At 44.5% G+C, this 16,250-nt stretch overlaps 1 protein-coding gene across 2 annotated transcripts in view; it reads right to left on the bottom strand.

The window, feature by feature from the left end:
* Nucleotides 1-2,363: 2,363 nt before the first annotated feature.
* ARHGAP25 (Rho GTPase activating protein 25) overlaps nt 2,364-16,250 on the bottom strand; it is an 85,338-nt gene continuing 71,451 nt past the window's right edge. For both annotated transcript variants that reach the window (XM_081832085.1, XM_081832084.1), the window contains 6 exons: nt 15,626-15,758; nt 12,238-12,311; nt 10,663-10,784; nt 9,652-9,848; nt 6,341-6,873; nt 2,364-3,322 (listed from right to left, as the gene is read on the bottom strand). In XM_081832085.1, the coding sequence (XP_081688211.1) occupies nt 3,115-3,322; nt 6,341-6,873; nt 9,652-9,848; nt 10,663-10,784; nt 12,238-12,311; nt 15,626-15,758 (1,267 nt within the window). In that variant the 3' untranslated portion in view covers nt 2,364-3,114. The remainder of the gene's footprint in view (nt 3,323-6,340; nt 6,874-9,651; nt 9,849-10,662; nt 10,785-12,237; nt 12,312-15,625; nt 15,759-16,250) is intronic.

Below are 16,250 nucleotides of genomic sequence, written 5' to 3'. Positions count from 1 at the left end.
TGGCATTAGGAGGGTGGAGCCCTCATGAATGGGATTAGTGACAGAAAAGAAGCACCACAGAGCTCGCAAGCCCCTCCACCATGTGGGGACACACGAAAGGTCTGCAACCCCGAAGGGGGCCCTCACTCCACCCCACTCTCAGACTCCCAGCATCTGGAACTGTGAGAAATAAATACCTGTTGTTACAAGGCCCCCAGTCTGTGGTATTTTGTTATAGCAGCCCAAGCGGACAAAGACAGAAATCATCTCAGCCAATCCCCTAATACACAATGTCCTGTCGGTGCACAAACTTACTAGAAACCCCTCAGCTCTGCCTCAAATTTGAGAGAAAAGAGAGCTGACACGTGCCATACTTGAGGCTGTGAGGTAAATGACAAATTTTGGTAGGGAAGAAGGCCAGGGGTTTTGATGTGCGCGTTGCAGACCTTTTTTAGTTTCTCGTTATCTGTGCGGGTGGACGAGAGGTGAGGCGAAGAGGGGGCGGGTGGCTGGAAAAAGGCAGATCTAGTAGACCTTGCCCCTGAGAGAGCTAAAGGTGGGAGCCAACAGGACACTGATGACCTAGGTCAGTCTCTGGGAGCTGCTTTCCAAAGGAGCTGCTTCTTGGTCCAGACGAGGTCCAGCGCTACCCTGTCATCCACCTCACATGTAGCCTCTGGGGCGCTGAGGCAGTGACATCAGACCCCAGATCTTCGCGGGCCCTTCCTTGCACTCACAGGGCCTAGGGTGTACTAGAAAAGCTCCTGTTTCTTGTGTTCTCCTTCTATGGACAGTGGCACAGGAGGAAGCAGGGCAACTTCAGCCAGTCAGTCCCCCTCTTGATCGTGAAGAGGAAGGGACACTCCAGCTTCCCAGGCTGGAGCAGCCGCTCTGTTAGCCCATAGTCCTGGTGGAAGGAAGAGAACAAGAGGCATCCCCTGGCCAGGAGGAGCTTGGAATTCGAATGCAGCCCTTCTACTCAGCCCGAGCTCTTGCTCCGAGGCCCAGCAAGGTCCTGCAACACCAGCCTCCAAACACCGACCTCAGGTCCCCCTTTTTGCACCTTCAAGCAAATGTTCCCTTTAGAATTATGAAGCCGGCTACTTGCATCCTCAGCTCTGTTTCAGCGCCTAAAGAATCAGTGTGAGGAATCCACGCCCTGCAGAACTACAGACTCTCATCAGTGTGAATTAGGTGTTCAACAAGTGTCTCCACGCTTCCACTCTGTAATTACAAAACAAGTAAGCCCCAGGAAATCGAATATTTTATTGCTTTACTTAATGATGTGCCAAATCACCTCCCTCCCACACCCCCCAGTCTTCTGTAGGCAGGTCTCTAAGAGAATGTGCTGGGTCTCACCCCCTCCCTCCAGCAGTCTGGTGGCTGGTGGTGGCTGCAACAGGACCTGAGTAGCAGGACTGAGCCACACTCACCCTCCGGTCGGTACCTTTTGCTCTGTGGGTAATGTGTCATGGCCACACGCAGGGGGGAAATAACCAGAGCGACGAAAACAAAGAGAAGAGGAGAAAAAGTGAGAAAACGAAAGGAGAAAAAGGAAAAACGATGGAAACACGTGCTGGGGAGCCTCAACTCTCACCACGGTGACCATCGATCTCAAATCTCTGAGGAAGCCAGGTGGCTTCAAGAGTTCAAGTAAATGCGTGGAAGCAGTGCGACCTCTGTAAACCCAGCACAGGTAACACCTGCTGGGAAATCGGGCCAGTGGCCTCCAGAGCGGAAGGCACCTTGGAGAACATCTATTTATACGTGTTTAGGGCTCATCCTTATTCAATGTCTGTCCTGTGTGTGTTTTAGGATATATATGATATAGCAATGTAGTAGTACATGTATATAATTTATAAGTAAAGAAATCTATTGGGGGGTGTATTTCTACATCAGTTTTTTCTACTGATGGGGTATATAGTCAAAAGAGCTTGGAGACCACCTGCTGAGGACAATGACAGTCACCATGAAAGAGTCCACTCTCCCACCTAGCGAGGTGTGGGGCCTCACCAGGGCCCTCTGCTAGACTGCCTTAATGTAGGAGGACAAGTCAGCTGTCTGCTGGGAAGGCTCCCCTCCCCCCTGTTCCCTAGTGCTTCTGGTTCCTTTCAGGAGTGAAATCACTTGCATTTTGGTGAAACAGAAAAAAATATTATCGTGACTATTACTATCTAAACCCCTCACCCACCGTCTAAGGAAGTCCCATCATGGTGAGAAGGTCTCTGTCACAGGTCCACCGTATACAACTGTGGCCATGGAAAGGCAGGTAGGGACTGGAACCCAGCGCAGGCCCTGCTCACCATGCCACGTGCCAGGAAAGGGCACTTTTCACTAAGGCTCACCAAGGTGTCTGTAAGGATTACCAACTGCTCTGCCTTTCTTTTTCTTTCTTTCTTTCTTTCTTTCTTTCTTTCTTTCTTTCTTTCTTTCTTTCTTTCTCTTTCTTTTCTTTCTTTCTTTCTGCTTTATTTGTATATGCCTTTCTTATCAATTTTGCCTTCATAAATACAAAGTTTGTTGCTTGTTTTGTCTTAGTCTAATAATAATTTTGAGTTTCCAGCCCCTAGAGAGTGTGCATCATGAAGGGGGGTACAGAATGGGGCTCTGGTCAGCAGGTGCAGCCCCCCCAAAACACAGCTCACCACAGATGAGTACAAGAAAGCTAAATATCATTTTCTGCCCCTGTGTCTCAAGGACACCATGAGGCCATCTGACTAGATGAATTGTTCCACAAAGAAAAAAAAAAAAAAAAAGAACTAATGCCTCAGTCCAGCCTTGGTGGGGGCCAGCCCCTGTTGCCAGGGTCCTAGAATGTGGCCTGTTTCATATGTCTCCATTGGACTTAGTCACCCAGCCATGGAAGGTTCCATTTCCCTCGGCCTGAGACCATGGTGGAATAATGCAATCCTTTTGAATACAGCCACAGGGGTCATAAATGTCCCCACATGTCCCTGCTCACCCTCATCTTCCTGCAAATTCCATCCATCTATTTTACTGGGAAACGTGATGTTTCCCCCTAAATGTCTTCTCCCTCCTAGGGAGTAATTTTGCTTCTCAGTCATCAGGTAGCACCGAGAAAGGGAATGTGTTATTGGGCCTCTGTGCGCTGTCTTCATGGTATGCTTGGAACCCTCAAGCATCAGCTTTGGGCTCTTTCATCGATTTGACAAATTCTTTGACTTCTTCTTCCAGGGCCTTGTTCCTCCTCTCAACATCCTCCCGGGAGCGCTCCACATTGCGGAGGCTGATTTCCAAGGCTGCAAATTTCTTCTTCTCCTTCTCCAGTTCTTCATTGAGCCTCACCACCTTGGCCCAGACATCATAATTTTCCTTCTCAAGGCTACAAGGAAGGAAATAACAGAATGAAAGAACAGGGTGTGACCTCTAGACTCTCCCTTCACCCTTGCTCACACACTCTGTCCACTTTCCTTTCTACATCACAAGTCCTATATCCAACTTCCACGCCCCCCACATGCCCCCCACACACAGACTTCCCAGTAAACCTGAAATCCCAGGGCATGTCTGAGCCCCTCTTTTATCATTTAACATGATCTTATAACATCTTTTGTGTTGTTGTTTTTCACGTTGTTCTATATTTTTTATCTTCCATCAGATAAATAAAGTATTTGAAAGAAGGAACCACCTCTAATCTATCTATCTATCTATCTATCATCTATCTATCATCTATCTATCTATATTTTCACCTCCACAGCACCTTGCTCGTGTCATGCTCAACAGAAATGTTGATTGACTGCTGAAGCCCCATATCCAGATTCCCAAGACCTTTGCACACATGAGTTCCTGCCCATCCTGCTTCCAGGGAGAGTACCAGTGCCTTCTCTTATTAAGGCCCTCTAGGGGTGGAGATTTGGAGAAGTTTGAACTGCCCTTTGGGAGCAGGGGCCCTGGCAGCCCCACCCTCACTTCCAATCTGCTCCAAGTGAAGAATCTCTTGGGGGGGTGCCTGGGTGGCTCAGTTGATTAAGCGTCTCCCTTCAGCTCAGGTCATGATCCCAGGGTCCTGGGATCGAGCCCCGCATCAGGCTCCCTGCTCAGTGGGGAGTCTACTCCTCCCTCTCCCACTCCCCCTGCTTGTGTTCCCTCTCTCACTGTGTCTCTCTCTGTCAAATAAATAAATAAAATCTTTAAAAAAAAAATCTGTTGGGTTTCTGAATTCCCAGAAGTTTCCCTGTTACTGGCCCAAATCTTAGTCTAGTCCCAGGTGCTCCCTGTTCTGCCAGGTTGTGCTGAATTAACTCCTAGGAATGAGAGTACAATGCCATTTTTAAGCCTAAAGAGGAAATTTCAGGACTGTGGGGAGATTGTGTGATTGGAAATTTGCTTTAGAATTTCATTCTGTGAGGTGCTGCCTCCCTGCCCGGCACCCCCCTCCCCCAAAATGGCCTTTTTTTTTTTTTTAGAAACTTGAGCTCCCATTTGAGCCCAGCCTGGCTTCTGTCTTCAGGGGCTTTGGACCATTCTCCAGGTATCAGCCCCTCTTTGGAACCTTGCCTCCCCCTTCCTATAGCTAAATTAGTCTCATTCCTTCTGGCCCTGTCATTACAAATCCAGTTCTTCTCCAAGTTTACTCTTGCTTCCATCTTGCTTTAGGAGAAATCCCAACTGAGAGACTACAGCTCAATTCAGACGACTGATTCTGGTGAGAGATAGAATCTGGGTGGGCTCAGGAGTGTGACTGACCCAGGTTCAAATCTCAGCCCTACTGATGTTTGTGTGCCTCCTGAGGAATCTTTTTATACTTCCCGAGCCCCCATTTCTTCTGTAAAATGGGGATATTATCTATGTTACAGCATTGCTGCGGGGGATTACATGAAAAGGTATGTCTGAAACATGAAGCTCAGAGCAGGAGCTATGGACTGTTAATTCTCCTCTCACTGTTGAGGACAGAGGACCCCTTTGATGGGTGAATTCAGAGGACTTGGTTCCATTCAGGAGGAATGGCCCCTCCATGGCAGCTGGATCTTTCTCTACCCTGTCAATGATATTCACATGAGAGTACAGTGGGAAACTTCTCTGGGGCTGCTTCCGTCACAGACAAGATGGCACATGAATGTTGCAGTCCTACAAATGATTGATTTCAGGTTCTTAGACAAAGGATCTACATTTTGCTTTTAGACGGGCAGCCCTCTACATAGGAAACAAAGAACGAGGGCTCACAAAAGTCTTCCTTTCACGTACCTGAGTCTTAATGGACTGAAAAAGTACCCATAATTTGAAAATCCCACTAGTTCACATTTTACGTCATTACTGATGTAGTTCATATGGGCTAAGCTGGATTGAGCTTTACGCTCATGAAAAGTCAGTGGTGTGAAAAAGATTTCAAGAAAATAGTTTACCTACCCAAGAGAGCACATTGTGTCCAAGCACCTTAGGGATGTGCATAAAAATTGTGGCAATAGCCTCCGTATTGGCCTTCCCTTAACCCTCCCCACCCCAACCCAGGGGGCCTGTGCTCAGTAGGAAGCCAGTGATTCAGTGAAGTTTTAGTCAAGTAGATCTGGCTAGAAGCTGTCTCACACAGGCTTTAAGGTGGCTGGCACGTCCTCCTGCCCTCATCTGCCCTCTCTCCTATCAACTATTCCCCGCTGCTCCAGCTCACCACCACTCTTCCTGTGCATGAACATACCAGACCTGCACCTTCGCTTCTCCCTACCTGGCCTGCTCTTCCCCCATAGGTGGGCCTGACTTATTCCCTCTTCTCTTCAGGCCCTTGCTTTAATGCCACCATCTCAGTGAAGCCTTTCTGACCACCCTATTTAACATAGGAACTCCCTTCCTGGACGCCCCCAACCTCCTGCCCTGCTTTATCTTCCCCGTAGCATGCTCCGCCATCTGACATAGCATATATTTTAATTACTTATACATATTGTCTGTCTGTTCCCGATAGAAGGAAAGCTTTATAAGCACAGGGACTTTTGTCTGTTTTGTTCAGTGCTATTCCCCAACAGCTGGGATGGTGTGTGGCACACAGGAAGTGCTTGATAAATATTTTCAGAAGGGATGAATCACATTAATATGAAAAAAAAGTCAAGTTCCTCTTAATTTTTAGAGCATGTCAATCCTTAAAGAACCACTCTTTGGAAATAGTTGTTTAAACTGCATAAGCTACATACTTCGCTTTCCATGAATTTAACCTAAAACTTAAGAGTTTTCACTAATGTAGTCATCTCATCATTCCCTTTACCCCTTTCTTCAATTAAGCCCAACTGCTATAGATTGCTGTATTCTCTAAACTCAAGGTTTCTAATATCACTTCGTTGGCACAGGAGAACAATCCCTGTTGCTTCTGAAAATGGAAGCCAAGTGACTGCCCGAGGCCCCTCTGCAGGTGACTTACTTTTTAATCTGTTCCTCATACGTTTGCTTCTGTGTCTCTATTTCCTTTCGCAGCTCCTGGACCACCCTCTGCAAGGATTCAAGTTCCTCTTCTCCAGAGTTCTTTTTTCCATGCCCGGTTTCAGAGTTAGGGCTGGCAAGAGTTTCTCTCTTGGAGTCACAGGCGTGGGAAGAGACAGTAGCTGCCTCCTCCCCGGGGGCCCCGGGCGGGGCAGGGACATTATCGTAGGTGGAAGTCCGCTGGGAGTCGGGACAGTGGGGCACACCTTGAGACATCGTTCTCCTGTGCCCTTCCTCGGCCTTTACCTCCGAAGAAGGTGACCAGAACTCATTTTTAAAGATCTCCACTTTGCTGCTGTTGGCACCTTGAAACACTGACGTCAAGAAGCATTTCCGATTAGGGAGTGTCTGAGTCCTTTTTCGTGACTGCAGCTTCCAATCACCTAGCTTTTCCCTGGGGGCTTTACTGCTCTCTTCTAAACATCCATCACTCGGCTGTTGTCCAGTGGGGCTGGTTGTGTCTGAGTCGCTGGTCTAGAAAGAAATGGCCATGGATGTCACATGGGTTTTTCCCATGTGTCAGGTCCCCAGGATAAGGATTAGCAACTTGAAAGAAAGTATCTCCTGGCTGCACACCCATGAAACTCTTAATTAGAAGACCTTAATTCATCACATTATTGATTATCTGTGTGGTGTTTTTCCACAAGGCTATTGCACTGAAAAGGAACTAACTCATGCTCTAAAAATTAATTGTGTATTAGTTGTAAGAGAGTCTTAAGCTAGGATTCTTTCATAGCTTTAGGATGAGGAGGCCTTTCTAACTAGAAGTCAAAATCCAAAAGCCATAAAATACAAGTCTGATAAATTCAATCTACATGGGTTTCCATGACCCCCCCAAATTAAAAAGAACAAAAATAAAACAAAGATATCACCATATATAAAATCAAAAAAGAAATGACAAACTAGCAAAAATATTTGCAATACATATCACAGACAACAAGCTACTCATATATAAAGTTCATACAAATTGAGAAGAAAAAGACCAACAAAAATATGGATAAAGGACAGGATCAGACAGTCCACAGAGGAAAAGAAAAATGCAAAAAGCCCTTATGCATAAGAAAAGATGTTTAGCTTCTCTCATTATTAAAGAAACCCAAACCAAAATTAAAATTACTGAAATATCAGGGCACCTGGGTAGCTCAGTCGTTTAAGTGTCTGACTCTTGATTTTGACTCAGGTCATGATCTCAGGGTCGTGAGATCAAGCCCCGCCTTGGGCTCCATGCTCAGCTTAAGATTCTCTCTCCCTCTCCCTCTGTCCCCACACCCCCTCTCACATACACACTCATGTGCTCTCTCTCTCTCTAAAAAAAAAAAAAAAATTAGTGAAATATCAGTTTTCACCTATCAGATAAGACACTTCCCCAAATTTGAAAACACATTTTGCTAGTGAAACTGTAAGGAAACAGGCTCTTTCGTGCATTGCTGGTGGAAGTACAAAATGGCACAACCTCTATTTGACAATTTTAGTAAAAATTACACACAAATCTACTTACCCTCTGATTCAGTAATCCCAATTCTGGGAATTTATCCCAGAAATACATCTACCCGAGTATAAAATGAAGCACGGTCAAGGTTATTCATTGCAGCCTTGTTTGTTGTACAAAGGAATGAAAATAATTCAGTCATCTGAGGGACCTGTCCACGTATTGACATAAAAAGGTCTCCAGGATATACTCTTAAGCGGAAAAATGAAAGATAAAGAGTAGCATGCGTGTGCATGCTTGTGTGTGTGTATGTGTGTGTGAAGAGAGAGCAAGAGAATATGTTATATTTGCATAAAAAAGAAGTAAATAATTTACATTAATATCTATTTATATTTGCATAAAGGAACAATGGAAGAATAAGTATGAAACTAATAAAGGCGGGGAAGGAGGGGGTGAATGGAGATAGCAGAGGGAGCAGCAATGTATATCTTTTTCTCATTTTAATTTTTTTTGAACCGTGTATATATATTTTTAAATTAAATTAAAAAGAAAAAAAGAGAAGAAAAAGAATGAGTCCTAAAATCAGAAAATCAAGGCTCAGGCTCTCCTTCTAATCGCTCTAGCTAATCACTTGCTTCCACAACTCCACTGGAGTCAGAAGCACCGGGTCTCAAAGTGAGAACTAGAACTAAATTCCATTCTGTAACATTCTAGTGCTGCCACCTTGGGCCAGCTGGTCAACCTCCCTGAGACTCTGCTCCTGAAAGATAAGATGTGGATGACAAAGTCTGCCCTACATAGTTATGGTGAGGACCCCAGAAGTGACCTACTTAAGTTTCCCAGAATAGTGCCTACCCATAGCTGCCTACACTGTTACAATAAATAACAGAAACCTGTCGAATAAGCCTAACAATGTCTACTCCCAAGGACCACTAATAGGATTTCATTACATGAAGTATGAGCATTTCTAAATATTAATTTAATTTGAGAGTGTTGGCAAAATGCATCATGTACAGACATCACCTAAGAAGAATCATAACCACTACCACTACCTACCTTTTTTTCAATACTTTCTTAATTATCCTCAGGATTAATAGTACTATAGACATCTTACATTACTGGGTCAACCAGAAACTTTAAATTCATCTCTTGGTCACACATAAAGAATCAAGCTGCTACACAAAGTTCATGTTTTTTTTAAAATATTTGTCTCTATAAATATATAAAAATATTTGAGCTTTGTAAATTATTGGCCTCAACTAGTCTACATTTCAGAGGTTGCAGAGTTTTTTGACATTGTGAACGTGAGCCCCAACCCTTCAGTACAAATGAGGAGGGTGACATTGCTGAGACAGCTTATCAGGGAATGAGAAATATTACATGAACACATCACATACTCTGAGAAAGAAATCACGTTTCATGGGTCAGCAGGAAACCAGTTCTCTCTGGACTTTCACCCGGAATTTTCAACAACTCTCGCTAAAACACTTACAATGTGATATATAATTTCCCCTACTGAACTTTCCTGGACTGTGTTTGGCAAGGCTTCCCTTTCAGAGTGGGCTTTAGTGAGGACTCCCACTGCTCAGTCATTAGGAGACTGGCATACGTGTCACTAACCCCACCTCCAGGATGCCAACAGACACTAGATTTAGAAAGAGGCCAGGCTTTCAAGATGCATTCAAATGGGTCATACCATCTATGCCCACTGTCATGGCATCATCTAAAACTCCTCAAACTGCCACCCTAGACCAGCTTTTACATGGAATGACTTGGACTAAAGGAAGAGTCAGATGGAAGGAAGAAGGTTCTCTGCACCTTACCATGTTACTGAAGCTATCTGTCCTAGAAATTGGAGGGTCTTCAGTGGCATCCCAGCCCACAGAGCTTCGAGCTACTGGAGGTTTCTTAGGGTCATTTTTCTGAGCAGGGGGTGAAAGGGGGGCATCCTTGGACTTGGGGAAGAGAACTTCATGGTCTCTGATCATCATGGTCATCACTCTTTGGATTTGAGGAGTCCCTGAAAGAAGAAAGAGATCTGTAAAGCTGGACCATGGCAGGAGGCAGGCAGTCCTCAGGGTCTCCACCCGTGGGATGTCTCTAAACTTGGCTCTAAAACCACAGGGCCCAAAAGACCTCATTTTGCTCCTCATGGGACCCTTCTAAGGGTAGGAGATTGTGGTGAAAGAGAAGGGATAGGAGAAGGATATGGGAGTGGGGTGAAAGAGGGTTATTTTCAGCCTATACGGTCCTGTGGGTCAGTCTTTGATCAGAAAATGAGCAATATAATAGTAGAGAAAATGAAGACATCTTTCCCCCCTGATGTGGTCCTCGATATGTCATCTGATCTCTTATTGCACACACAGTAAATACGTGACAGCCATACTGCCTTCCCAAATCCACGGCAGACATCAGTACTCTATGCCAGGACTTTTGCTCACTGAACCAAGACACAGCCACAGAAGCCTTTTCGACACAACTTTACCAGTAGCCTTTTTTTGTGAGTTGTCTTATAAAATCAAACTTGCTTTCTCTATTTTCTTGCAAACTTGCTTTCTCTGGCTAAGGGTATTTAAAAGTCATAAAAGACAAAGAAATACTGTTTTTGTGCTAGCCTATTGTACTGTGTGACCACTGGGTCAATTTTTAACCTCTCTGCTCTGCTGTGATCTGGAAAATGGACATAATTTCTGCCCTGCTCCTTTCACAGGGCTATTTCACAGTTGGGGCAAGGTAATCAACTGAAAATGCTTGGCAAATTGCAGCGCACTTTGGTAGCTAGGTAACTGTTGTCACTTCTTCTGCACGTGCCTTCCCCACAGGATCAGCTGTACCTCTCATGATCACAGCAGGGTCTTCGACCTTCGACCTGATGAGATTCACACCAATCACGGTAGCCAGGTTGTCCACGCTCATCTTGTTAACACCACAGTTGAGCTGGATTTCATGTAGGAACCTGTGGGCAACCAGGAAATCCCATAGTAGGAAATAGGAAGTTGCCAGAAGGAAGCACTTCCAGGTACCACTGAGATCTCAGAGATGGATCCCATCTCCATCTTTCTAGTCTCAGAAATGGAACCAGTCTGCTCAGCCCACATGAGTTTAACTTCACCCTGAGAGATTCAAGATCAAGGAGGAAGAGAAACCAGAAGGGATCTGCCCAGCTGCTAGGGGTGGCGTGGGGGCTTGGGGTGGGGCGCCCCAACAGCAGGAGGTAGGATCTGGTTCAGGGAGCTAAGAGGACACTAGAAGGACTCAAATGGGTATGTGACTACCCCTCATTCTGACTTTATAGGCTTATCTCTCAGGCACTCGGCACTCATCCCACCCAAGTTTCCAGAGATGGAAACTTTATCTTGAGGAGATGTCACAGAGGGGAATCCACAATGCCTCTTTGCTCTCAACCTCCGATTACAGCACCAAGCATCTCAAATTCTCAGTGGGTGCTCAACAACTAGCAATGAATTTTTACTATAATTACACGCATTGGAGGCATGAAGCTCTCAGCTTCCTTATTAAAAAAAAAAAAATCGGCAAAGGAATTTCTAAATACCTTCTCCAAAAACCATTTTTAAATGGATAGGTTGAAGCAACTTAAAATTCCAAATACATAGAAATTATCAAATAAATGGTGGTGTTTTCAAATGAGGAAACATTATGGAATATTACAGAGTCATCTATAATCCTATTTTATGACATAGGGAAATGCTCACAATATCATATTAAGCCAAAACCAGGATACAAATATATACAAAAAATTGTTCCCCAATATTTATATTGATGTATGTAAAGACCTTTCATAGAAAGAAAAACATCCCAAAGGAAACATCCCCAAGCAGTAATAGTGATTTTTGCTGAGTGAGGACATTGTATATTATTTTTATTTCTTATTTATAGTATGTTGTATTTTCCTGGTTTCCAAATCAAGCATGTATCACTTTTATAACCTGGATACTACCACAATTTATTTTTTAAAAAGAAGATAAATTTCAGCTCTGTCTGGCATGGAGATCCAGGCTCCCAGCTCAGACAGACCTGGGTCAATCTACATGCTATGTGTTGCCATGAATGTCTCCAGGGCACAAAGTTATGGCCCCAGAGTCAGGAAGATGGGAGATAATTCTAGAAACATTATAAGGATTCTGGGTGCTACTGCATGTCCCAGGACTCCGGGCAGCACAGGGGCAGGCCTGAAGGAGGAAGCATGTTCACTTTGCATGCCAATCAGACTCTGAGTGGATCCTTTAAATCATCTTGTGGATAAAGGGAACCTCTTCAGTGCTGCGTGAATACAGCTGACCTTCCCAAGGTCTGGACCAGAAGCTCTGAGTTCACAGAGACACTCTTTTCTACTCTAATTGGGGGCTTCTTTCTGATACGGCTGGGAACTGATGCTGGGGGACTCTTACCTGCATATGTAGCTCAGGAGGTTATAGTTGTCTCGAGGAAGGATGGACAGCTGCTTCACCAACTCCTGCTGAGCCTGGGAAGAGATTTTAACACCGTAAACATCCCTCGCTGGCAATGAGACTCTGGAACAGGAGGAACATAATTGGTGGATCTGTGCAGAAGCAGCACAGGCAGTCACTCCTGTTCCCACGGTTTTTGTGATTTTTTAAAAAGCTTTTTACTTTGCAATATTTATAAATTCACAGGAAGCTGCAAAAAAATAGCATGGAGAGGCTCACGTGTTTTTTTTACAGGACATTTTTTTGTCTCTAATCGTACCCTCTTCCCCAAATCAGAGCTACTCTAAGGCAAGGATGATTTGACAATTCATACAATCATTGTTTGCTTAGTGAATGCTTGAGATGTAACACTCCAGTAAAGAACTGGATCATAACCAAATACCCCAAGCCATTTGGTTTTTAAAACCAAATACCCCAAGGGGTGCCTGGGTGGCTCAGTCGTTAAGCGTCTGCCTTTGGCTCAGGTCATGATCCCAGGGTCCTGGGTTCGAGCCCCACATCGGGCTCCCTGCTCAGTGGGAAGCCTACTTCTCCCTCTCCCACTCCCCCTGCTTGTGTTCCCTCTCTTGCTGTGTCTCTGTCAAATAAGTGAATAAAATCTTTAAAAATAAATAAATAAATAAATAAATAAATAAATAAATAAATAAATGAAACCGAATACCCCAAAAGAAGAAAAATATCAGTATTGAGAGAAGAAGGAAGCTTCTAAGAAGGGTTTTAAGCAATAAGGCCTTGCTGAGACCTGCTGAGACACAGGACAGGCTGACTAATCCAGGGGGTGGGGGGCAGGTAAAGGTCAGAATGTTCTAGCTCCATGAGACCATCATACAAGGAATGCATGTGCCAGGGAGGGGAAGGACAGAGAGTTTTTCTCAGGTCCTTTCACCTGCAGCTGCCTGTAGGGTCTGTGGTGATTGCTGGTAACATCATGATTGTAAAAGCGCATCAGTTTACATGACACGCACAGGCTCCCTCAACCCTGAGCAGGTCCTCCTATGCACCCCATGGCCTGTCAGCCTGCATGCAGTGACTTGGTGCAGACCCTCTGTATCCAGAATGCCCGCTTCATACCGGGATTCCCTCCTCTTCATTTTAACTAGTCAATTCTTCGCAAAGGCTGCTGTAGACTCATGGCTCCCAGCTACTACCCCTGCCACATTTTCACCCACATCTGCCTTGCCCAGATGTGCATTACCATAGGTTAGAAACTCAGATATGTTGAGATGGAGGCAAGTTGGGAGAAACAGGTCCAAAGTGGGGAAGTTCAGGGGTGGGAGTCTTATTGTCAGATCTGCATCCGTGTACCTCCTTTGCTTTCCCTGGTGCTGGGGGCTGAGAGGTTGCCTGAAACACTGTCTTTTTAGATAACTTTTAAACCTCATTCCATAAAGTGTTATTACGTTCACAAAGGTGAGCTGATATGCCTATATTAATTAAGACTTGTTGGGACGCCTGGGTGGCTCAGTTGGTTAAGCGACTGCCTTCGGCTCAGGTCATGATCCTGGAGTCCTGGGATCGAGTCCCGCGTCGGGCTCCCTGCTCAGCGGGGAGTCTGCTTCTCCCTCTGACCCTCCCCTCTCTCATGTGCACTCTCTCACTCATTCTCTCTCTCTCAAATAAATAAAATCTTTAAAAAAAAAAAAAAGACTTGTCATGTCCTCATCTCAACCCCCACAAAAAAATTCATAAATCCTGCCCCAAATCATGCACTCAGCTACTAAGTTTAAAGTGGCTTGAGGTATTTGATTATAGTCCCATTCTTCATTGGATTGTTACAGCCCAAGAAGGCTGTCACCATGATTGGCTTCATTTGCCTTTTGTTGCTGAGGAAGATCTAGATGAGATCATGTAACCTAACTCTTGTGTCGGAAAATAGCTACACTAGCTCCAGCGTGTTAGCGGTATCTGTATCGTCCCTTTCATTTCCTGATATTGAAATACAAAATCACTGTTTTTCTTGTACCAGGATCCACTTAAATGGTGAGGCTCTTCACCCTGAGTCAGGAGAGAAGTTCTCACAGCTACGCTTTCTACCAGGTCTGGGGTACTATTGCTCTTTTGTTTAAAAATGATAACTATAAATATAAAATTATTATTTTCTGGGGGTATACTATGTAATAAATTCTAAAATAGAGAACAAACCTCTCCTTAAACCAATAATTTAAAAATATCACTCATCTACCTCATATCCCTTGTCCTCAAAACAAACCTAAGTATAGCAGATGTTATTATGAAATTTGTCTGTTTGTGCTGTCCAGTACAACAGCTACTTGACATATGTGACTACTTAAATAAGAAAATAAAATAAAATTAGGAATTTGGTTCTTTAGCTGAACTAGCCACATTTCAAGTGCCCAGTAACCATGTGTGGTTAGTGGTTATCATATTGATCAACGCAACTATATACCAGTTCTGCCATTATAGAATGTTCTGTTGCTCTAAGTAAGTAAACTCTTGTAGAAAATGCTTAATTTGCCTAAAGGCAAAATCAAAGTTAAATCCAGGTCTTCACTGTAGGCTTTTCCGTGCACCATGTTTCCAAAGAGAGCTTTAACACAGTAGTGCTAAGAACTAAACCACCCCCCAAAGTGGGGAGTTAGACCCCATTGCAGTATAACATAAACGTATTCCTCGGGCATTTGGTTTTGCAAATCCTGGTTAAAAACCATGAAGGTTTTATTGTTGCTAGATGGGTTTTCCTGCTTTCTTCTGTTGGTTGGTTTGTTTAATTAACATGACTCCAGCGTGGTGACTGTTGACTGTAAGAACTTTCAGGAAACAATTTATATAAGATCACAAATCCTGCAGGCGAACGTGTGCGCTCTAACAAGCATGCTGCCGCAGCTGACCACAAACCCACAAGCAGCTGCAGCTGAAAGAGAACAAAGAAATCTCCTTGTCTTTCCTTTCTCTGGCACATGCATTCCTTGAATGCCCATGCCTGACACACATTCACCCTGGAACTAGAACATTCTCACCTCTCACCTGACCTCCAGGTTGGTCAACCTGTCCTCCTGTCCCATGAGGGTCTCAGCAAGGCCATATTGCTTGATACCCTTCTCAGAAGCTTCCTCTTTCTCTTATTAATTTTAAAGTGACTTGGGTATATTCAAGATAGTCAATTCTGCATTGGATTGTCACATCCCAGCAAGGCTGTCACTATGATTGGCTTCAATGGCCTTTTATTGCTGACAAAGTTGCAGTTTGACAAAGTATCTCACTCAAAGGTATGGGTCCCCTGACCCGCTGTAGTTTGCCCACCAGAATAGTGTTCAATAACCATCACCTTCTTCCAAAACAGGATGACTAACTCAAATGAGATACAAACCTTTGCCTCATCTGCATTCATGAGCTGCCCGCAGAGCAGGAACCCCTCATACTGGTTCCAGGGAACCACAGGCTCCGGGAGGTCTCGGAGATAGAGCTTTAACAGGGAGGCCACTGTGTGCACGTCTGTCTCTCTGCAAAAAAATAAGCAATGTTCTTTGAAAGTGAAACTCCAGAACACTCCTCCCCTCCCCCCTGGTGATCCACTGAATAGAATCCCAGGTTCCCAAAGGGAGTTTTGCAAAGGAGTAGAGTATGATAAAGATGTATCCAAACACACCATCTTTGCTAATCTTCTAGAATAATGACCCCCAACACTTCTTCCTTTATCTCTTCCACCAACTACCTCAAAGGTAAGTTCAAGGGCTACCTTTTCATTAATCCTATTAAATTATTTTTGTCTTACTGGGGAGGGTATGTGCTCTGGTAAGCGCTGTGAATTGTGCAAGACTGTTGAATCTCAGATCTGTACCTCTGAAACAAATAATGCAATATATGTTAAAAAAAAAAAGAAGAAGAAGAAGGTAGCGGGAGGGGAAGAATGAAGCGGGGGAAATCGGAGGGGTAGACGAACCATGAGAGACGATGGACTCTGAAAAACAAACTGAGGGTTCTAGAGGGGAGGG

This window comes from Leptonychotes weddellii, chromosome 10, assembly GCF_054177405.1.
Source record: "Leptonychotes weddellii isolate Sample4059 chromosome 10, ASM5417740v2, whole genome shotgun sequence".
In the NCBI taxonomy this organism is placed as follows: domain Eukaryota; kingdom Metazoa; phylum Chordata; class Mammalia; order Carnivora; family Phocidae; genus Leptonychotes; species Leptonychotes weddellii.
This window is presented reverse-complemented; position numbering and strand designations above follow the sequence as displayed.